This window comes from Benincasa hispida, chromosome 9 (assembly GCF_009727055.1).
Source record: "Benincasa hispida cultivar B227 chromosome 9, ASM972705v1, whole genome shotgun sequence".
Classification (NCBI taxonomy): domain Eukaryota; kingdom Viridiplantae; phylum Streptophyta; class Magnoliopsida; order Cucurbitales; family Cucurbitaceae; genus Benincasa; species Benincasa hispida.
Genome location: NC_052357.1, coordinates 10,388,139 through 10,411,173, shown reverse-complemented (window position 1 = coordinate 10,411,173; position 23,035 = coordinate 10,388,139). Strand labels below are relative to the sequence as shown.

The 23,035-nt window shown below is 33.4% G+C and overlaps 2 protein-coding genes across 4 annotated transcripts; one reads left to right on the top strand and one right to left on the bottom strand.

The window, feature by feature from the left end:
- Positions 1-909: 909 nt before the first annotated feature.
- LOC120086363 lies at positions 910-6,557 on the bottom strand. 2 transcript variants are annotated; one of them, XR_005484187.1, is made up of 3 exons: positions 6,146-6,557; positions 5,983-6,054; positions 910-1,078 (listed from the first exon to the last, which is right to left on the bottom strand). XR_005484187.1 is itself a non-coding variant. In XM_039042979.1 (2 exons), the coding sequence occupies exons 1-2, from the start codon at positions 6,396-6,398 to the stop codon at positions 6,005-6,007; spliced, it is 303 nt and encodes a 100-aa protein (XP_038898907.1). In that variant the 5' UTR covers positions 6,399-6,557; the 3' UTR covers positions 5,855-6,004. The 2 variants fall into 2 exon arrangements, 1 of the variants encoding a protein (XP_038898907.1); XM_039042979.1 differs by lacking the exon at positions 910-1,078 and having other exon boundaries at positions 5,855-6,054.
- A 1,509-nt stretch (positions 6,558-8,066) lies between these two features.
- On the top strand, positions 8,067-20,513 carry LOC120086359 (coatomer subunit beta'-2). 2 transcript variants are annotated; one of them, XM_039042976.1, is made up of 25 exons: positions 8,067-8,290; positions 8,721-8,741; positions 8,843-8,904; positions 9,220-9,274; positions 10,026-10,062; positions 10,157-10,482; positions 10,571-10,702; positions 10,781-10,929; positions 11,362-11,430; positions 12,640-12,790; positions 12,879-12,944; positions 13,452-13,640; positions 14,346-14,486; positions 14,602-14,676; positions 14,836-15,012; positions 15,160-15,251; positions 15,337-15,453; positions 16,000-16,114; positions 16,282-16,353; positions 16,452-16,648; positions 16,717-16,810; positions 17,494-17,600; positions 18,343-18,472; positions 19,313-19,439; positions 20,078-20,513. In XM_039042976.1, the coding sequence occupies exons 1-25, from the start codon at positions 8,288-8,290 to the stop codon at positions 20,095-20,097; spliced, it is 2,724 nt and encodes a 907-aa protein (XP_038898904.1). In that variant the 5' UTR covers positions 8,067-8,287; the 3' UTR covers positions 20,098-20,513. The 2 variants fall into 2 exon arrangements, with proteins under 2 accessions (XP_038898904.1, XP_038898903.1); XM_039042975.1 differs by having other exon boundaries at positions 8,068-8,290; positions 19,313-19,515.
- Positions 20,514-23,035: the final 2,522 nt, after the last annotated feature.

Sequence of the window (23,035 nt, the reverse complement as noted above, 5' to 3'; positions counted from 1 at the left end):
TCGACACCTATCATTCTTTCTGCAGACTGCCACCAAATTACGACATTATCAGTAAGTAGAAAAACATCACATTGCACCTTTTGCTCGTTCGGGCACTTTATGTAATGAAAAATCGTCTCTATAGAGGCTAACCATAACTCTGCTTTGTTAGGGTCCTTTAGTGACCCATAAAATGTGCGGGGATTGTATTTTCTAAAATCCCTCAGATGCTTGGCCTCAGTGGACAGATCCTGCGAATTCTGCTGTGGAACGGGATTTTGAGGAGTAAGAACCTCCTGACGCAGTTCGCGTCGAGCTAACGCCTCCTCCACTATCTTCTTAAATCTTTCTTCTAGCTGAACTGTCATTGCAGCAAGATCAACATGGGTGACGGGTGCATCAGGAGGTGGGTGTATTGATGTATGTTCCTCATTTTCTGAACATCCTCGATTGGTGGGTTACGTCCACCCCTCCTACACACCTTGTCCTTCCTCACGACCACCCCTTTGTAAACTTCGACGTGGTGGCATTTCCTAACATTCATAGTTGACCTCTTTTAATCCTCAATCAAGAAACGGTCTAATATTACTTTTAAAAGAATCAGGCAATATCGTGCACATATACTTTTAGGAATGTCTAATAAGAAACATACCTGACGAGGATGAAAGATCCGTAAATAGCTATAAAGGACACATGACCAAAACTTACATCGTAAGTCAGTCTACATAACCTAAAACTTAGGCTTTAATACCAACTGTAATGACTCGACTTTTCGAGTACTCTGACAAGGGTCGTTACTCATAATTACACATTTATATTCAAAACATTTTGACTATTGAAGTAAAATTCATTAAAACAATGGAGACAACTTTTAAATTAATTTATAATTTTAATAAAATAAACAAATAGATAAAATCCCTTGTTTGAGGCCCCTGAAACAACTAAAGAAATAACACACAGATAATTTTTTTTTTTAACCAATCATCGAGTTTCACATCAAAACTCTTAAAAACATAAATTTAGCAGAAGCGATTTCTTAGTCCCATATGGCACAATCACAAGTCCCTCTTGTCACTCGCTGGTCTGTTTCTGTCCTTACCTGAAAAAAAAAACATAAAATATGAAAAGTTGAGTATAAAAATACTCAGTAAGTGACCCCCTACTAGAGCCATTTGGGTGAACTGTTAAATCCGACCTAACATTGGCATAATGTATATAACATAACGTAGCATAGCATTAAAGGGATATACTAGCATGCAACAGAAGCAAACAGAATCAATAAGCACTCTAATTACTTTTAATTTGAGTTCTAAAGCATGCTTTTGCATAAAATCACAAGTAGGTTTCAAGTTTCACACATCTTTGATGAAATCCTCTAAATCCAAGCTGCTTTTCATGTGATTCCAGCTCCAATTCTTTAGTGAACTACCAAGAGATCTTCTCTACTATTCTCAACCTCGAATTTGAGTGGTGGAGCTCAAAATGGTGTGAATTTGGTGAAGGAATTAGAGAGGGTTTTTGAGGAAGAAGGACACTTGTAGCATTTTCCCAAAATTAGCAAGCCGTTTTTCCATCTCCAAAATTTAGAGCCTTTTTATTCATTGAGTGCATGCAAGCACTCATGAATCAGCTCAATGACATCTCAATCAACAACATTGGAGTGGGTTAGGTGTTGAACACCAAGGAGGAACACCTCCTACTAAGTTCAAAATATGGGAAAACCCATTTTGAACTCCAATTTGTATTTCAAATTTATTTCCTTTTAATTAATCCTATAATTAATCAAATTTTGATTTAACTAATTTCTAATTAATCAAATCTAAAATTACAAAATTCAATTTCTTAAATTGAATTTAAAATTGGAAATTAATTTGATTTTAATTAATTAAACATAATTAATTAATTAATTTATTCAATATCAAATATTAAATTAATCACATACATAATTTTAAACATGAATCTTATTCATGTAATTGATATTTAAATCAATATTTAAATATTATAAACTCTCCAATTTCGTTTAATTTTAATAAATTAAACGTTAATTATATCATATATAATTATACAAACCCTAATTTGAATTTGAACCTATTCAAGTTCAAACCCTAATTCAATTTGAACATTTTCGAATTGAAATTCAATTTGAACAATTTAAATTGATATCATTCCAAATTCACTCAATTTAATAATTCAAGGTGTTCATGTTTTACGAGCTAGTAAATGGACCCGATGGATTTACAGATCATGAGCTCCAACGATTAAAATTAATTGGCTAAACTCTTTAGACCAAATTAATTAGTATTCGTTAACCATCAAGTCACACCACTATAGCTCGATAGTTGCACTCTCATCACTGTAGATATATTTGTGTCCACATGATTTAACCATAACCAGTANCGTTAACCATCAAGTCACACCACTATAGCTCGATAGTTGCACTCTCATCACTGTAGATATATTTGTGTCCACATGATTTAACCATAACCAGTAAGTCGACCCTTCACAGGTTGTTCGTAATAACGACTGGGTCACTATGCTGTTTTAACCCCAATATTACGTCTTATTCCTTAAGTTCCTACTGATCCTCTGTTGAACAACTAGTTTATGATCCAATCACTAAACTGGATCCCTCTCAAACCGGTGAGAGGATGAGGCCCCTTGTTCAAGAATTGGATTCAGTACTTAAGAAAACAACCTATTCAGTACTTAAGAGAACAATCTTTCTTCTATCCCTAAATCGGGTAGGCGTGAATTCCTTATTGTACCCTATGTCCACAACTATCTACCTGGTTTTACCCCTAAAATGGGAGGTTTATTGAGCCGACATTGTTGAGCCAACCCTTACCCATAAAAATCTAAGGATAATCCCGAATAAACAGGAGTTCATAGTTAGCTCAGGATTAAGATCAAGTTACCTAGGTCATCTAAGCAAAATAGTTAATCTTAAATAGTAAAAAACGTTATAAAGTAAGAGTGACTTATTTCTTAGTCTGATCTTATGCAAACTCATTGCATAGGACGCCTCCACTCCTCATGTCAATACATGAACGAATCAGGATCACTTCGTTTGTAGCACCTTTACAACAACTTGTAACTGCTACAGAGTAGGCCGCATCCAATAGTGTTACTAGAATGAGGCACCCAACCTTATGCATATACTATAGACCATTTTGGTTATTTGCTCGAACTTAATCCATTTTTATGTCTCTATATAAAGTTCAAGTATTCATGTAATAGCCATGGATCTTAGTTCATTGGATTTTGACTTTACGAATGCAATTTAAAGATTCAATAACAACTTTATTGAAGAAAAGTTGAATAACATCTTTATTGATAATAGAATGTGTTTAACTTTACAAACTGTGAGTTTTAGGACACACAACCCAACAAGCATAGCATGGTATGACATGGCATAGGTAGTGCTCCCCTAGGAATATCAAATCAGTCGTAAGTGTGAACCCCAAGGAACATAAATCATAACAACAGTGGTGATCCCATAGGAATACCGAAATAGTCATAAATGGTGAACCCAAAGGCTCACTAACATAGGATTTACATGTTGGGGTTGATGCCCTAAATCTCGTAAGGTTCTATAGTTTGTAAACTTTGTATGAATAAACTTTTATGTGATTAATAATATATGATATTTTATTCACTTTGTCTATAAAATATGTGATATTTTAGTTGCATTAACCACAAACCAATAAACTAACATCCAAGGTTATCGTTGTTACTTAAACATGTATATGGAGACATATAGGTGGATCATGTTTAAGTGATAACTTAAATGGTATGTAGTATATGGATAAGGTCTGATCCTAATCATTCATGTATTAGACATGCGAACGGAGATATTCTATACAAAGGAGTTTATACAAGACCGGACCACGAAATGTTTAGTCACATTATATAACACCGTTCATAATAGAGACTTACATTTCACCAGGATGACCATAATAACATGACCTCAATCCTGATTGAGTTGTGAACTTCTGCCTATAAGGGCGGTCCTTTAATTTGTATGGGTGAGAGTGGTCATATTGTCGACTCAACAAGCCTATCATTTTGAGGATTCATCTGATTGGGGAGCTAGGAACACAACTACATAAGATGAAATTCACTCCTTCCTCGAAGCAGAGTTAAGTAGATAAATTGCTCCCTTAAGGGCTGATTCAAAGTCTTGAACAATGTGGTGCCACACCCTCTCCTGGCCCGAGGAGGTTTAGTCATAGTAGGACTATGATCTATTGTTCATTAGAGGGATCAATGGTACTTAAGAAGTTAGATGTAACTATAGGGGCAAAACGGTAATTTGGTCCAATTGTACTTGCAAGCAATTTGTGAAGGGTCATCGTATTGTTGATTGGTTATATCCAATGGACACATAAATATATTTGTAGTGCGAAGAGTGTAGCTATCGATCTTTAGTGGTGTGCCCGACAGTTAACGAAGGGTGGATAATGTAATTAAAGAGTCTAATTAATATTCATGTACCGTTGGAGCTTCAAGTTACAAGTCTATATGATTCCCTTGGTAGCTCAAAATGATTTAGTTGAGAATCAGTTTTTGGGTTAATTTGAATTGTTCAAATTAATAAGAGGGATTTATATATGATATAATTTTCATAATGTATTTGATACATTATTGTTTAATTGGAGTAAATAAATATTTGAATGTGATTTATAGTTATTAAATTTAATATAAATATGATTTATATTAAATGCCATAAAATAGAGAAAAAAACTATAGTTTATGTTGTATGTTATACAATATTAAAACTATAGGTTGTATGTTATATTTGATATAACATATAATTTAATATAAATATAAATATAATANTAGTTTATGTTGTATGTTATACAATATTAAAACTATAGGTTGTATGTTATATTTGATATAACATATAATTTAATATAAATATAAATATAATATGATAAGTTAGTTATTATATTTATTTATATTTATTTTATTATTTTTGAATAATAACTTCCTATTTTCTCTCCAACCATCTTAGTGAGTGGTTAATGGTTTTGTGGCAAAAAGAAATAAAAGAAAAATTAGTTTTCTTCTTCTTCCTAATACACATATACGACTTACTTTGTTTTTGGCAAAACGATTGAATATACAGAAATGTTCTGTGTGCTTCAATCTTCTTCTTCCTCCAAACTCAAACAATCCCTCCTAACCAAAATAGTCAGAACCCAGCACTCTTGGGTACTCACCCTGAGAATACCAAAGGCTTACTATGGTTGTGTTCGATCTATTTGGTTCGAGAAGTTATTGAAGAAGGTCTTCAAAAGTTGCTGAGTTCGTGATTGTACGAGAGAGTTACGTGAAGAGAAAAGGTCTTCAAAGGTAATGTATCTTGAACCCTTTTCTTCTATCTAGCATGATGTAATTTATATTGAATATCTATCTTGTATGTTTAATGAAAATTATGTTTTCAATAAAAATGGAATTTGGACGATCCGCTTCCGCCCAAGGATCTCCTTCAAAACGAGTTCCTTCAATACACAACCCGATAGGAGAGTTAACAGTCATCCCTTAGCCTAGCATGCACACCGTAGTGAAATAGACTTAAACATAAAGTCATAGTTCATGGCTTTCCAACATGCTCATAATGTAGCTTAAAATTACATAGCTTAGCAAATCATTCAAATCAATCTTTAGCATACATTTATGGTACCATCTAGTTAACATTTTTACTTATCTTGAGTGTCCAACTCAAGGGTATTCCAGTAGAAAATCACTTATTCAATATAAACGAAGCAAAATCAACTCTCTTAGCTTGAGAAACTTCTTGGTGTAAATCTCAAATTAATCTCCAATATGAAAATTGCCTCATAATCGACCTTAAAACTATTAGACAAGTTGCTTTTGATTCAAAAAAATCCCTTCGAACCTTCAATTTAAATCCAAGACAATATGGGTAACATGAGTTTAGTCCAAGTTTAATTAGAGTCTATAATCTTTTCAAGAGAAAAAAAAATCACAAACACTTACCAAAATCTCTAAAATCGAACCTTTAACACCACTGACAATCTCTAATCTCTTCCAAAAGCTCCAAATCAACCTCTGAACGTTCAAAACAATAAGATTCAGGACAGAAACTCAATGGTCTTTAAAGAGTCAAACAAAAACAACCCAAAACACCCAAAAATCTTACCCCAAAAGGCAAATTTTGATGAATTCCGACAAGTAAAGGAGGTTGTCGATGAAGCTGATGGCATGCGGCAACGCTGGGCTGACGACGGTGAAGGGACAACGTGGCGTGAGTCGCGGCAGAGCTCTAGCGACAAGAGGTGAACAACAACATGAAACCCATTAGAGCGGTGTGAATAGACCTGGCAGTGCAGCTGCCTGAAGGCGGAGTGACAGATGGCGACTTGTGGTGCTAGTCTGATTGAAGGAGACGACATTGGACAACCAGTTGAACGCTAGCGGAAGGAGGCTAACGGTGGCGGCAGGCGTTTATTCGCATTACGAATGAGAAGATGGATTTTGGGGGGGCGATGGGGTTCACGGTTAACGAGGGTGAGATTTAATTTTTTTTTTTTTTTCCTTTTGTTTTTCCTCACCTAACCCTTGCACACATATATGTACTCCATCAGCATGCAGCGGCACACATATATGTAGGAGTATATCAGCATGCAGCGGAAGCAACAAGGATCAATAAACATTCTAATTAATTAATTTTGGATGTAAATAAAGTATGCTCATATAATAATAAGAGGGTTTCAAGTCATACCTTCCTAGAATCTCTTGAAACTTGAATTCAACTGCAAATCTTCTCCAAATCTTGTGAACCACCTCAAGTCTTCCTTACTATTCTCTTGGAGCCTTAGATTGAGTTGTGGGACTCAAATTAAGCTTGAATGAAGAGAATTTGGAGAAGAAGCTCATTATTGCACCCTCTTGAAGAACACCTTCTTCAGTTTAAGTTTTTCAGCAAAAACTCAATTGATGCATACCCGATTTCCACTTCAAATCTTCTCTATTTATTGCAAGACAATCATGCAATGAATAAGGCTGCATGGAGAGCACCTCATGCTTGGAAGATTGAATCAAGAAATGGTGGAAAATTTAGTAAGCTACCTGTTTTTTATTGGAGAAATCCAACTTTTCAAATTTGTATTTTTCAACCTTTTTCTAATTTCAAAATGATTTCTAAAATCAATTTTGATTTCAAAAATTGAAAAGTTTATTAATTTCATAAATTAATTTTCTAATAAAATTAATAATTAATAATTAATTATTTAATTAATTCTAATTAATTCAATATCAAATATTAAATCAATTTTACACAAATTCCATCATCATGAATTCCTATTGGTGGATTTATATTTAAATCATATTTAAATATAAATTGACTATCCAATCAACAGTCCTCAACATGTGAGGAAATAGTTGTTCTTTCACACCTCCACCCGGGGGTGCTTCACTCACCTTGATTATCATTTGAAGAACTTTCTGATCGAATATCGTAAATGGTTGATGAACCTCGGTTGGACTAATCACTTCCTATTATGGACTCGCGTACAATGGCAATGCTATAAGGAAGCTCGTAACCAAGACAAGACGGCATCAACTGCAGGTTATATGTCGATCATGATTACTGCATGACTAGCCGAGTGTAGCTACACTCCCCTCGGAGAGGGAAAAGCTGCATGCAGAAGCTTCCCTCCCCGTCTCTAGATCGGGGACTCGATTTAAATATCCGGTTTAACTCTGTCCTCGAATAAATTGGGGATTCTCCGTCTTGATTGGGTCGAAGACTCGTAGAGAATTTTACCATCCAAATAAATTAATTATCTTGTCTCTAAATAAATTTTAACTTTAATTATCCATAATAACGGTTAAATATTTAAAGATAATTTAATGAAAATTATCTTAAAAAAATTTGGGATGTTACGAGGAATGCTTTTAACACTTTAGTATTCAAAAAAATATGAAGAAAAATACTTTTAGCATTTACACGTGGGACCGACATGCAAGAGGTGCCAGCGTGGCCAAGGAGCGATGTGACCGTCGATTTCGATCTGACCTTCACAGCGGTCAAAACTTTTTTCGTTGTTCATCGTCCTATTGGCTGGGCTGAATCATTCCGTCGCGAATGGCATTGTCGTAAATTTATGACGTAACTGCTAAGCTTCGATCTACTCTCCCTCCCTCCTCATATTAACACGAAAGACTTCCATGGTTCAACTCTGAAACCTCTCTCCCCATTTCTCTTCTCCAAGCTGCGATCACCTTCATAGCTTGGTTGTAACGATCAAGATCTCACTTCTCAAGCTCTCATTTGCTCAATATGGTGAGTTTGAAGATTTCCTTCCATTTATTTGAACGCATCTGCTTTCAATTATTGCTTAGATCTGGTTGAAATCTGCTACGATTTGATCTCAATTGCTCAGTTTTTGCACAGTTCTGTTGACATTGGAATTGGTTTCCGAATTCTTTGATTTTTCGCTTTGAAAAGTTGATTGCGAGAGCTTGAATTGGTTCTTCCTTTAGTTTGTTTGAGACATAGATACGGAATTGATCTCTCCCCCTCTTTCTATTGCATTTTCTGAGAGACGAAGGACGTTAGGATCTGGCATTATAATGTTTGGTCCATGGAAGTTCATATGCCAATGAATTTCGCGGCTATTGCTGAAACTTTTTTTTATTCATGTCTACGACTTCGAATCGTTATTTCTGCTACTAATTATAATTTCTTTTTTTGGTTGTTTGTGTATTCGCAGCCTCTGAGACTAGAAATCAAGGTAATCTGATTTTCAGTTAAATGAATAAATGTGTTTGATTTTGATTATTTCTAATTCTTGTTATGTGTTTTAAAATATGGTTTTCTTATTATTTGATTCAGAGGAAACTCGCTCAAAGATCGGAAAGGGTAAAATCTGTGGATTTGCATCCAACAGAACCATGGTAAGTTGGACAGGCTTTTTTATTTCTTTTTTTTTTAAAAATTCTATCTGGGTTTATAGCACTATAGTTTTCTTGCCCCTTTATAGGCAATTAGAGTGGCCATAGGTGCTTCTTTACAGTGGTGTGGCTATGCTACATATTTGGCCATTTTGAGCTAGTTAAAATTATGGCGTTATGTTAGGATATTGTACTCCATGATGATTTGTTTCCCATCTGGTTCGAATCTTTAAGACTTCCCAAAATGTGATTATATTATATTTCCACTTCAAAAGAGATGAAGAAACCTTGAAGGTTCTGATGCACACCTTACTGCAGGATTCTGGCGAGTTTGTATTCGGGAACTGTATGCATCTGGAACTATCAGTCCCAGGTATGGATATGTTATCATTGATGAGTACATGGATGCTTTTTGAACTTTTATTTTACTGTAAGTACTTCAAAAATGCTTTAAAAATGAAACCAGATTTCTCTAATTACTCAGAACATTTTTTTACATCAACGAGTTCTTGTATTTCCTGAAGTTTGTTACTTCATTTTCATTATGATTCCATGGTCTACCTCAAAAGCTTGTCCAAATAAGTTCCGACATGGTTTCATGAGTCAGATAATTGTCATTTGAAATGGAACTCGTGAAACCTATGATTTGACGTGGGAGTCTCTCTAGTTTTTAAAGTTTTCTCATATTGCTTTGGAGAAGAAACTCAAACCTTATTTTTGAGGAAAAAAGCATAAAAACTAAGTCATTAATCATATAGCTTATTTGGTAGAAGAGAACAGGAGATCCTACAAGAGGAATTACCCAAATAAATAATTATGTATTATAAGAAACATTTACATATAACTCTAGTTGTTTTCTTGAGTTATTATAATTTTTCCCTTTTTCTTGAGTTTACAGCACTTTTATGGAGGTTTTCTTTGTTAAGAATTTCTATGGGTTATAAGAATGATTTGTTATTTGTGAGTTCTACTTTGGATATTGGTGGGCACATGCAATGTGGATCTATGCAAAATACCTCTCCTTCCATCTCTGAAATCTCTAAATAATTTGGTTGTCTATTTTTGACTTTTGTGAACTTTGGAATTACTTGAAAGTTAAATGAATCCTCTGGGGACTTCTGCAGATCATGGTCAAGTCTTTTGAGGTCACTGAGTTACCAGGTAAGCAGTAAAGTAATATGGTGAGATAGAGGTAAGGTGAGAGGATGGAAGAATATGCTATGAAGTGTTTGTTGTGTGTTTGCTGTGTTGGCAGTTAGGTCAGCCAAGTTTATTGTGCGGAAGCAATGGGTTGTTGCTGGTGCTGATGACATGTTCATCCGTGTCTACAATTATAATACAATGGATAAGATAAAAGTCTTTGAGGCTCATACAGATTACATCAGGTGTGTTGCAGTTCATCCTACACTTCCATATGTTCTGTCATCATCTGATGATATGCTCATAAAGCTTTGGGATTGGGAGAAGGGTTGGGTGTGCACTCAAATTTTTGAGGGACATTCTCACTATGTGATGCAAGTAACATTTAATCCCAAAGATACCAACACCTTTGCAAGTGCTTCTCTTGACCGCACTATTAAGGTAACATTGAGAATTTCCTAATGATGAAATTTCTTATCTATTCCTATATGTTGATGCTGGATAAATTTTGGTGAAATTTTTGTGGCAGATTTGGAATCTTGGCTCTCCTGACCCTAATTTTACATTGGATGCCCATCAGAAGGGTGTAAATTGTGTTGATTACTTTACTGGCGGTGACAAACCCTATCTAATTACTGGTTCTGATGATCACACTGCTAAGGTCTCTATTATTCTAATTTGTAACACATCTCTCATTGGATCCAAATGGAAGACATTTCATTAAATCATGTGAAAACAGGTGTGGGACTATCAAACCAAAAGTTGCGTTCAAACACTTGAAGGTCATACGCACAATGTGTCTGCTGTTTGTTTCCATCCAGAACTACCTATCATTGTCACAGGTTCTGAGGATGGTACTGTTCGTATATGGCATGCAACCACTTACAGGTAACTTTTATTATCTAATTTCATGATATCTAGATTTATACGTTTTGTTTTGATCCATTAATATATTTGTCAACATGATTCTAAATTTTACTAACTTGACTAAGCATGAAAAATAATTTGGTAGTGAGGGATGATAGTGTGGCGAGGATGTTAATTTCATGATTTGCAATATTCTTTATGGGTTTTGTAGACACATTAATGACATTCAAGACTATAGGCTGAACAATAATGAAATTTGTTTGGATAGGGTCATGAGCAAAAATTGTGGTTCCCTTGATTTTTTGGTCATAGACTCATAACTATCTTGTCACCCATCTCAATTTTAATTTTATGTTTTGACTTTTGAGTAGTTCTTTCCTGCGAGATCTTTTTTTGATCCATGTTCTTAAATCTCAGGCTTGACTCTTTTTGATCCATGTTCTTAAATCTCAGGCTTGAGAACACCTTGAATTATGGCCTTGAGCGAGTTTGGGCTATTGGATATATTAAGGGTTCCCGACGGTAAGTCAGTTGTATGGCTGTTAATTTCCTTTCTTTATACAAGTATTGCTTTTACTTTCTTATCCCAACGGATGGATGGTGTTGGAAATATCAACCTTATTTAATCTTCATATTCCCTTTTCTACTTGATAAATTTCTAATTTTTAATCTTCCCATCTCCACAATTGAAATACTAGTCTATTATCTCGTGAAACATGAAAATTTTTAATTTTCCTTTATTCTAAAAAATTCCAGATCGATTTTTGATTCAATGTTAACAGCTAAGAATGTCTGAAAAAATTAAAGTAAAGTTCAAATTGATAATTATTCTTCTCATATTTTCTATAAACGTTATTAAAGTACTCATTTTAACTTTGAATAGATGGAAACACTTCAACTTATCTCATGGTGGAAGACTCACTTTTCGTAAAGCGGTCTTATCTAAATTACTTATTCTAACTATTCAACTAAACTTAAACTCTTATAAAGAATGTAAACTGTCAAATATACATTGTCCAGGATTAAATGTAAGAATTTATTCTTGGAAGTACTCATAGAATAGAAGATGAGAAAAGTATTGCAATTAATGCATATTTGGATAATAACATAATTATTATCAAATCAATTCATGATGGCCACCTACCTAGGATTTAATATCCTATGAGTTTTCTTGGCACCTAAATGCTGTTAGGTCAGGCGGATTGTCCTGCGAGATTAGTTGAGGTGCACGAAGTTGGCTTGGACACTCATGAATATAAAAGAAAATATCATTATTTCAATTAAAAATGGTAAAGTAATTTAATTAACCATTCAAGAAGTTTGTACATAATTTTTTGCATCAAAATTTACTCAACAAACATTAATAGTTAGTCAGAGAATATAAATTAACATTAATAGTTAGTCAGAGAATATAAATTAAGTGTGAAGTTATTAAATAATAAGTAAATAATAGAGGACATATTTGGAATTCTAATTAGGGAGTGGACTGAAAATTGACTCTCCCCCATTCCCTTTATTAATATATTAATTACAGTGGACAGAGTATAAAACTTATAAGAACAATCATTTTAAATCATTGTTTTATTTGGGGTTCTCTGTTGTATCTCTTTGGATATTTCATTTATCAATGAAATTGTTTCTTATCTAAAAAACATTTTTATATGATCGAACATTTAATTTGAGATAACTTGTTTGTTAATTGTTAGAAATGATTTATCCTTTCTCCTACAGGGTTGTGATTGGTTATGATGAAGGAACGATTATGGTAAAACTTGGCCGGGAGGTACCTGTAGCTAGCATGGATAATACTGGAAAAATTATTTGGGCTAAGCACAATGAAATTCAAACAGTGAATATTAAGAGTGTGGGAGCAGACTATGAGGTTTGAACTTAATAGCATATTTTTTTTACATCCTTTATGGCAATTGGCTTGTTAGTTTATTTATTTATTTTTTTATCTTTCTTTGTAGGTTACTGATGGGGAGAGGTTACCTTTGGCTGTCAAGGAATTGGGGACCTGTGATCTTTATCCTCAAGTAAGTAACTGTGCATATAAGAATATGTGTGTGTGTGTGTGTGATTGTGATATATATATGTTTTAAATTTAATTTTTTTATTATTAAAATTTTAAAATGATATGATTTTGATTACTCATCTTCTAAATTTAATCTGTTTTCTTGTCGTAAGTTCACCACGTACACTTCACTGTTAGTGATGCAAAATTGAGAGCATATCTAATTATGTTTACATGAAACTCATGGTATCTATCACTAAAAATGTTTTTGGTGTTTGATTTATACATGGACAACTTAAATGAGAAACACAAATCAGTATTACGGTATTCTGGTTGTCTGGAGTTGTTCTTGTTATCAATTGCACTGATAATCTTTTTATAGCACAAATGTAGATACGTAAGCTGAAAAATTAATGTTAAATTCAGTTAATATGAAACCTTATGTAATATGTATTAGAATGAATTTCCCTTTTTGTTGATGGTTCCCCGTTTTCATGTTCTATTTGTTTGCTCTCGCAATTTCTCTCAGAGCTTAAAGCACAACCCCAATGGACGATTTGTTGTTGTATGTGGAGATGGTGAATATATTATCTATACAGCTTTGGCATGGAGGAATAGGTCATTTGGTTCAGCATTGGAAATCGTTTGGTCATCTGATGGAGAATATGCTGCTCGAGAGAGTACTTCAAAGATAAAGATTTTCACAAAAAACTTCCAGGTCTGTGTTCATTTTAATAAATACTTTCGTTGAATGTTGGAATCACATGATATACCTTTGGGACGGCATTTTATGCATTATTTGTTGTCAACGGTGAAACTATGCAACAATACAACAATGCATTGTGCTTGTTCAAGTGGTTGGTTGAGAGGAAGCCACATAAAAAGTAAACTATGGTAGTATTTATTTTGTCTTATGAATTTTTAACTGTATATCTAGGTTATATATGGTGTGGGGTTAAAAAGTCGAGTTTATGTTTGATATTAGTTAGGTTTGTTTATCCTAGCTATGATATTATATATATAATATATATATATATATATATATATAATATATAAATTCCATTAACTATATAAACTTTACTCATGTTTTTGAAACTTACCTTTCTTATAATGTATTACTAAATTTTACTAATCATAAACATACCAACAAAATATAGGTTATACAAACTGAGGTTTCCATGACACATTTCCTTGTACAATCCAAACATAGATGATATGAACCTAAACTTTTTAACCAGGCTTCATTACTCTAGGCTTATTACCAAACCTCCTTTAGGTGTTTTTTTTTAAATTTCTTGAGTTCAACTATCAAATATCGTAAATAATATGTCTAATCCCAAAAAGAAGTCTCATAAAAAATATTGTAAATAATGCCATTTCAAGATATTGGTCTAGTGTCTTGACTTGAAATATGTTCTTTCAGGAAAAGAAGAGCATCAGACCTACATTTTCTGCAGAGCGTATTTATGGAGGAACTCTTTTAGCAATGTGCTCAAATGATTTTATTTGCTTTTATGACTGGGCTGAGTGCCGGTTAATTCGACGGATTGATGTTAATGTGAAAGTGAGTGCAAATATTCCTTAAGAAGCTCTCTAGGCTGCTAGTCTCCACAGACACATGCACTTCCCTGACCTTTTGCTAATGTATTGTATTTCCTATTATTGTATTAAAATGTCAGAATCTCTATTGGGCTGATAGTGGTGACCTAGTGGCAATTTCCAGTGATTCAGCATTTTATATCCTGAAATACAATGTAAGTTTCCATCCCCATTTAAGCTTACATTTGCAACTTTTGTTTTTGTAGTTGCATTAGTGAGATGTTTCGTGGTGAATGCTTCTCTGGTAATCTTTAGTACTGACTACTGTTAGTGCTATGATAGATTTTATCTAATAAGTATATTTCATGATGCAGCGCGATGTTGTTTCCTCTTATCTTGATAGTGGGAGATCAGTTGATGAACAAGGTGTTGAGGATGCTTTCACGCTTCTGCATGAAACAAGTGAACGCGTTAGGACTGGCTTATGGGTTGGGGATTGTTTCATTTATAATAATTCCTCTTGGAGGCTAAATTACTGTGTTGGCGGTGAGGTAATTATGACTCCTAATCTACCCCTTTTTTCCTGGACGTTTCCACAACGCTTCTTTAAATTCACATAAATATATTTCCTTCCAATGGAAAAAAAAAGATAGAAAAAACATTGGTCATGGCCCCGTTGATGTATGGTTTATTTTCAGGTTACTACAATGTTTCATCTGGATCGGCCTATGTATTTACTTGGATATCTTGCCAGTCACAGTCGTGTGTATTTAATTGACAAAGAATTTAAGTAAGCAGATGCTATTTTATGTTCTTGGTTTGATAATTGCTATCATCTAATCTGATGTAAGGATGTGATGATCTCTTTATTGCAGTGTCATAGGATATACATTACTTCTTAGCTTGATTGAATACAAGACACTTGTAATGCGTGGAGATCTGGAAAGAGCCAGTGAAATATTACCTTCAATCCCCAAGGAGCATCATAATAGGTAGCTATGAAGCCTCAATTTTATAACGTGCTTTAAATTCGTAGTATGATATTTTCTGAAATGCTACCTCTCGTCTTAAAACTGGTACTATTAGCATCTTCAATTTAGCAAGCTGAAGTTATATTATATTTTTTGTATCCTCTATTTATCATAAGTACCTGTAAAACTTGTTAATCATTTTAGATCTTTTCTAACTCCACTATGACACTTGAAAATGCCGTTCTCCCAAATAGTGTATAGATGCTTTGACATTCATGTAGTTCCTCTCTCTCTCTTTCCTGGACAAGCAATTTAGTAGTAGATAAAAGAGAGAGACATGTCTTGGACTTGAAAATTTGAGCATCAACATATTTTTCCTCAGATTTGCAGCTCTTTCTGTAATAACTCCTTTTGTTATTTTTACCCTTTGGAGTGCTTATGTGTAAAATCCTTGGCTTCTTTTGAGGAAATCGTCTTTTTTGCATCCCTTCAATTCATAAATGAAAGATGTTTCCTTTCATTATGGAAAAAATATTGATATATTTCTTAGTTTTTGCTGTCTATCAGTGTGGCTCGCTTTTTAGAATCTCGGGGTATGATAGAAGAGGCACTGGAAGTAGCAACTGATCCTGATTATAGATTTGAGTTAGCGATACAGCTTGGTAGATTAGACGTTGCAAAGGTATGCTCCACTCATGTTGGTGCTAAACAAATGTAGGGTGCTGCTATCACAGCTTGTTTAGAACAATGTTTAGTTTCCCTTCTTTCTTCTCCTTGTATCTATGGGGACAAGTTGCTTGACAACAGTTCAATTAAGATCCAAATAGAAGTTTAATTGATCCTTTGCAGGAAATCGCGACGACCGTGCATAGTGAATCCAAGTGGAAGCAACTTGGAGAATTGGCCATGTCTACTGGAAAGGTGCCCAATTTGACATTCTCTGCTATTGCCCTATGCTACTTACGGTATTTATTTAACAATTCTCTGATATCCATCTCTGTTGGATCATGTTATTGCAGCTAGAAATGGCAGAGGAATGTCTAAAATTTGCCATGGACCTGAGTGGTCTGTTACTGCTATATTCTTCTTTAGGAGATGCTGAAGGAATATCGAAGCTTGCTTCCCTTGCTAAAGAGCAAGGAAAGAATAATGTTGCCTTCCTCTGTTTATTTACATTGGGTAAATTAGAAGACTGCCTCCAGCTATTGGTGGAAAGGTGAATTTTCTGTTTGTTTATGAAATTGTTGAATTTTTGGTATAGATGCTTATATCCTCCTTTTATAGTAATCGGATACCTGAAGCTGCATTAATGGCTCGATCTTATCTTCCAAGTAAAGTCTCTGAGATAGTTGCTATTTGGAGAAAGGACTTGAATAAGGTTAGTATTTAATTATTATGTCTTGTTGATGTCGTTAGTCCTTCGACAAAAGTTGTATCATTTTTGCATATAATAGAGAGCTGAGGATCCAGTAAAGCGCCATCCAATAAAATCTATACAAAATATTGTATCATTGCATGTGTTGAAGCCTTTTTAGACACAGTAATCAAATAGTAATTCAAAAGGCAAAAATATACTGCTTATCATTTAAGCAAGATTTAATCTTATTCAAGTTGTTTTATCTAGGATGCAGCTTTACTTTCTCTCCCTTTTTAGGACTCTTGTTTTGGTTAGTAAGAACCTTGAGAAGATTATCAGGTTTTATTTATCTTATTTTATATACATGATTTAATAGGCTTCCTGTTTGTTGGGTATCATAAAATATTTATGTTAAATGTGTGTAACATATAATTTTACCTCTTTTATTTAAGGGCTTTGTCATGTAATTTATAATAAGGGAGCAATATGAACTGAAGGCTTTCAGATCTCATGCATCAGATAAAATAAATGGACGTACATATCAGAGGATGATGACATGCAGAAGTTCGGCTCAAGTGGCAATTTTCATGTCATTAGATAACAACATAGTGTTTTGTCATTTTTGCATGTCACTTGTTATAACATGTTGATCAAAGGTGCCATTGACCGAAGAGTTTCTTCATATGATTCTGAAAATATTGTAGGTCAATCCAAAAGCAGCTGATTCACTAGCCGATCCTGAAGAGTATCCTAATCTGTTTGATGATTGGCAACTGGCTGTTTCTGTTGAATCTAAGTTTTCAGAGACCAGGTACTTTTGTGTATAATTTTTATATGCATATGTTTTGAGAAACTGAAATATTGTCGGAAAAAAATTGGTATGAATGATGAGGAGCACCATTGTAGAAAAGATGATGCCTATGATATGCACAAGATCTTTCTTATAAGTTACAACTTTCTTTCTCTCCAGGGAAAAGAAAGGAAATCTCTTATTAATATACTTGTGTGAAAGCAAATGGTGAAAAAAGGAGGCTGAAAAATCTATTATACTTCGAGTAGAATTCCCATTTCTTTTTGTACCTATCTATGCCACCTAGGAATATACACATTCCCTGATTATGTCTGGTAGAAACATTCATCAGAATTTATGTGTATTTTTCCTTGTAATAGTTGTATGTGCACGTGCTTCTGCTTAAAATTTCATGACCTTAGCTTTCTACAAGTCCTCTGATAATTCTAATGTTCCAATGACTGTTCCACTGTGGTTCCAACCGTGGTAGTTTGTATCATTAGCCACTAATGTTGATCCGTTGTAGTTATGCACTTGTATGATTGGCCCATCATATTAGAAGGAAGATTTCACTAATGTCAATTCATGGTATAGTTGGAGCCCCTTCTTCTAGTTGAACTACCTTTTTGTGGGCTGGTTTTATTTTGTATGCCTGTTTTCTTTTCCTTCAACGAAAGTTATTGGGAAAAAAAACCAGTTTAAAAAAGGTATTGGATATTTGATCACTGAAAGTTCACTCATTTCTTTCCTTGAATTTCACTAGGGGTGTTTATCCTTCTGCGGTGGAGTATGCTAATCAAGCTGACAGGTCACATACAACACTTGTGGAGGCTTTTAGGAATATGCAGGTGGATGAAGAGGAGCTTCTTGAAAATGGAGATATAAATCTTGAGGTATGTGCTGTATGCAAATTTCATATTACTTTAAAGGTGAAAAGTTCGTTTTTTGGTTCCTGCTTATCTAAAAGGCTTGAATTGGTGGCATTTGATACTATACTTGCTCTAGGTCAATCCTATTCTTCTAGCTACAGTTAACTTTCAGTTAGACCAACATTTCAAAAGCTGTCATAGTGAGTACTTGACTTTTGGGAGAGAGATTCAGTAGGGTTTGGGTAGATAGTTATTACTTCTATTATTTATTTATTTATTTTCTTGAAAGAGAAACAACCCCAGAGAATTATTGATAACATGAAATTACAAAGTAGGAGTTACCAAATACTCTTCTAACTGGCCATGAGGGACGGACGATAATTCATAAGAATGAAAGGCTAAATTTTTTACACCAAGTTAAATCTGAAAAAAGATAGCGATGAAAAAGCTATACAAATCTGCTCCTTGTCAATGAAGATTCAATTCTCTCTCGATTCAAGTTGACCAAAGAAAGACCCATATGAGGTTGAGCCAAATGATTTCCATCTGCTCTTTAAAGGATACCCCATCAAAACTGAACCCAAAAGTAGACACCCGGCTCTTAAATTCACGTAGGAAGGGGAAGGGTGGACCTCTGGTGCAGCGGGTACGTGTTATGTTGTTGTAGGGCTTTTCTATGGACTTGTTAGGAATATGACGTAAGTACAAGGCAGTGGGAGCAAATTAGAAGGTGGTGGCCATTTTATCTCATTTTGTATATCCAGTCGACGGAATTTGACATTCTGGATATGTTTTTATTTCTTGCATGCATTAAGATTAAGGTTTAGAGCTTAGTTTGTCTGAATTGCTGTGGTTCTTGATCAGAATGGAGATGAAGAGAGAGCAGAGCACCAAAATGGAGAAGATAGCCAAGAGGATCCTGTTGTGGTGGATGCTGATTCAACAGATGGTGCCGTTCTTGTTAACGGTAACGAGGCTGATGAAGAGTGGGGTACGAATAATGAAGGAACCCAGTCAGCCTAAAGGCAATTGGTTGCACAAGTGTGAAAATCCAATTGTTGTCTCTGGTGATTCGTTGATTCTAAAATGCTAGCTTTGCATGCATTTATGAAACCTGCTTTCTTATTACTACTACCTGAACCTCTGTCCTCAACAGCAAACAAAAGCATGGATAACATTTTAGATTATCACGAATGTTCCCATATTTACTGAAGTTCACAAGGATATTGCCACCATTGTCTTGCATCTCACATTAGATTTTTATAGCAGTATTTTTATGCCTGGAAAGCAGTAGATAGGATTTCCCCTCTCATAATTCCTTGTTTAGTTGTACCTTTCTATGCATTATCCTGATATAGGAATATTGATTTCAGAATGTTATCAAATTTTCTTTATTTCTCCCATATCCTGTTGAAAATTGAAATAATTATGATGCCGTTCTTCGTAGATCACATGAGCTCTGATGATGATTATTATAATGTATTGTACTTACTTTTGTGTCTTTCTTGATGAATAATGTGACATTGCTTATGCGATTATGATAGAAAAACTCTCACTGTTTTCAAGTTCTCTCATTGTCCTTTTATGAATGATTGTTTCTCACTTAGTGTTAATTTCCTTATTTTGCAGTGTTAACATCACATCACTAGGTTTCAGCTGCTTGATTCGATGCTGAAGTGAGGAAAACTTCTTTATCGAAGCAGATGGACTCTTGTGCAGACGGCGACGCCATGTGCGAATATACTCAATTATATATGATCGCTCATTTTGGAAAATAGAAAATTTAATGAATTTTACATTCTTTATGACTATCAAGTCAATTTTTGTAACTATAGATAGATGTACTCCAATCTTTTCCTAGCATAGATTACCTTGTATTGCTACTATTTCATTTTCGAACCATGCCTTTCTAGAGCATAGGTTGTGCATGTAGATCTGATTATTTTTCCATTTTAGCCATAGCCCCATTTGCAATATGTTATTGTATCTTAATTTCAGTAGCTCGACTGAGGTTGTTTCGGTTATTGATACTCGTGAAATACAAATAAGCAAATATATTTTATTACTTGCTTGCCTATTTTGTTCTTGACCATTCAAAATGAAATTTGAGTTTAGGGTTTATTTGGAACTACTTTTTAAAATATTTGAGGTGATTCAAAACAGAATGCTTAAGTGCATGAGAAGCAACTCTATTGCCAATCAGTTGTGAAGCATGAACAAAAGCTGTTATTATAGCACGCACAGGACAAAAGGTCGCCTTTCCGTATTGCTATATTATGAGGCTGTTTAAATTCCTTATGCACCTTTGTTTCTTGGAAAAAGCTTTGATGCTTGTTCCTTTGAATGGAATATATGATTCTACTAACATGAACTTGCTGCCTTTGAAGTTGGAAGTACGGACCGTGATCTAGCTCCATATTTTTTAATTCCACAGCCGCGTTCTAATATGGACTCTTTGATTTTAGGTGAGCAATTACAGTCTCAATTTTGTGAATGTTCTTGGGGCTTGACATACTTTTTAAGAACTTTTTCTTAGAATACTTATAATAAAAAAAATATTTTTTAAATTTTTACATTACTATTTTTTAATAACAAAATTTATTTCATAACCATCATGGGTTCTTAGTAGTAAAAAAGGAGTTTGTCTCAATAAATAGCTAAGAGATCATTGATTCAATTCATGGTGGTCATCTATCTCGAAATTAATATCCTACGAGTTTCCTTCACTCAAATATTGTAGGGTTGCCCACAAGTTGGCATAGTGTTTGTACTTAAATATTACAATTAAATTTTAAATTTGATTATTTATTGGAAATGATAATGAATATATTTAAATTGAATGTTTAAATTTAGATTATATATGTGAATAATTTGATTTATATTTATTTCTTTCTACTAAAAAAATCAATTAACTTTTTTGGGCCAAAATTTGATTAATTTATCTTTAAATTTAAATTGTCATATAAGTATAGATGTCCCGTCCTGTCCCGTGGACATCTCTACTTGTACTAGTTGAAATGTGCATAAATTGGTCCGAACAATTATGTATATTAAAAAGACAAAATTTATTTGATAGCAGTGCTGATTTAACCCTTTTTTTTTTTAATGCACTACCTGATTTAACTCAAAATATTTATTATTATTATTTTTTTTGTGCTTGAACAGTATAATAATCATAGCTCTCTCTCTCTGTTTTTTCCCCTTCCGTTAGTGGATGCCCAATAGGCATTACACTCAACTGAGTGCAAGCTCAACAAGGAAAATCTAGGCCTTGGGCTGTGAGGGGCATTTGAGCAAATTCAGTAGTACAAATTGAATACAAAAACATTTTATATAAAAGACCTACCGGCCACTAATATTTTACAAATGTCTTAAATTTTAATTTTCTGGACAATGTTAACCTTACAATACACTATCTCCTATTAAATGTTGGTATTATTTTGAAGTTAAAGCATTAAAAATAATTCATAACGTTTTTATTAATAATCATTTGGAGATTTTTTTAAATAAAAACAATTAATTTCATTGTATCTCATCATAATCATATATCTTCATTTGATGATTTTTTTAATTTTATTCATTAACATAATATTCCTTAATTTTAGGAAAATGTTGGTATTATTTTATAATGCATTCTCTCTCATATTATATTTTTATATTATTTTATAATTAAAATATTTTAAAATTCAAACCAAATTTATATTACATTAATAGAAGATTTATCATAATAACATTCCCTTAATTTTAGGAGTTTTTGCTTTAAATATTTTTTCTAGCTAGTTACAAATTTGTCATGAATTTTCCTAGTTAATGCAGAATTATTGTTACAAATATTCGTTTTCATCTATATTTCGGCCAGTACAAATTTAAGGTGATTATATACTATATATTGCATATTTTAATTTTTGTCTCGTTTATATATATTCTACCTACTTTATCATGTATATATACATATATTTAAAATTGAGGTGTATATTTAGTTATTTTGTAAACATATACTTTTTCCCTTTTTTACAAATTTCGAAATGCAGAATTATGGTTAAAAATCTTTGTTTTTATTTGTGTTTTATTTTATTTTTTAATGTATACATACGAGATTTATTTAAAATATATACAAGTTATTCTAAATGTATTTAGAACAACTTTGAATATATACTCCATATTTTAAATTTAGTCTCATTTCTATGGAGATATATATTCCACATACTTTTTTATATATGCATATGTATATTTAGTTATTTTATAAATATATATTTCATATTATATAATAATAATGCTAACACAATAAAATAGAGCATAAACTATATTATTTGAAATAAATTCATATATATTTGAAATTGAAAAAAAAAATGTAGAGAAGATGGGGAAGGTGTTAGAGGTGGTGGGTGAGGGAGAGAAAAAAAATGGGATAATTAAGGAGGAGGCTGAAAAATAAACAATTTTGGAAAGAAAAAAAAATCAATTTAATGCGCATGATTTTCATATTTGTATTTTTCGAATTTTATTTTTCTCTTTTTAAATAGCCAGAAATTAATAAGGACGCTATGGACTTTTAGGTATGATTTTTATGTCATTCATGAAAAAAAA

What these genes read in the sequence shown, in the direction of transcription:
- LOC120086363 (XM_039042979.1), bottom strand. Translation starts at nt 6,398, where the DNA reads ATGTCGTCTCCTTCAATCAGACTAGCACCACAAGTCGCCATCTGTCAC. An exon ending in ATCAAAATTTGCCTTTTGGG is followed by an intron (nt 6,055 to 6,145) that starts GTAAGATTTTTG and finishes TTGAACGTTCAG; the next exon opens with AGGTTGATTTGGAGCTTTTG.
- LOC120086359 (XM_039042975.1), top strand. An exon ending in TTAATTGACAAAGAATTTAA is followed by an intron (nt 15,252 to 15,336) that starts GTAAGCAGATGC and finishes TCTTTATTGCAG; the next exon opens with TGTCATAGGATATACATTAC. An exon ending in TCTAAGTTTTCAGAGACCAG is followed by an intron (nt 17,601 to 18,342) that starts GTACTTTTGTGT and finishes GAATTTCACTAG; the next exon opens with GGGTGTTTATCCTTCTGCGG.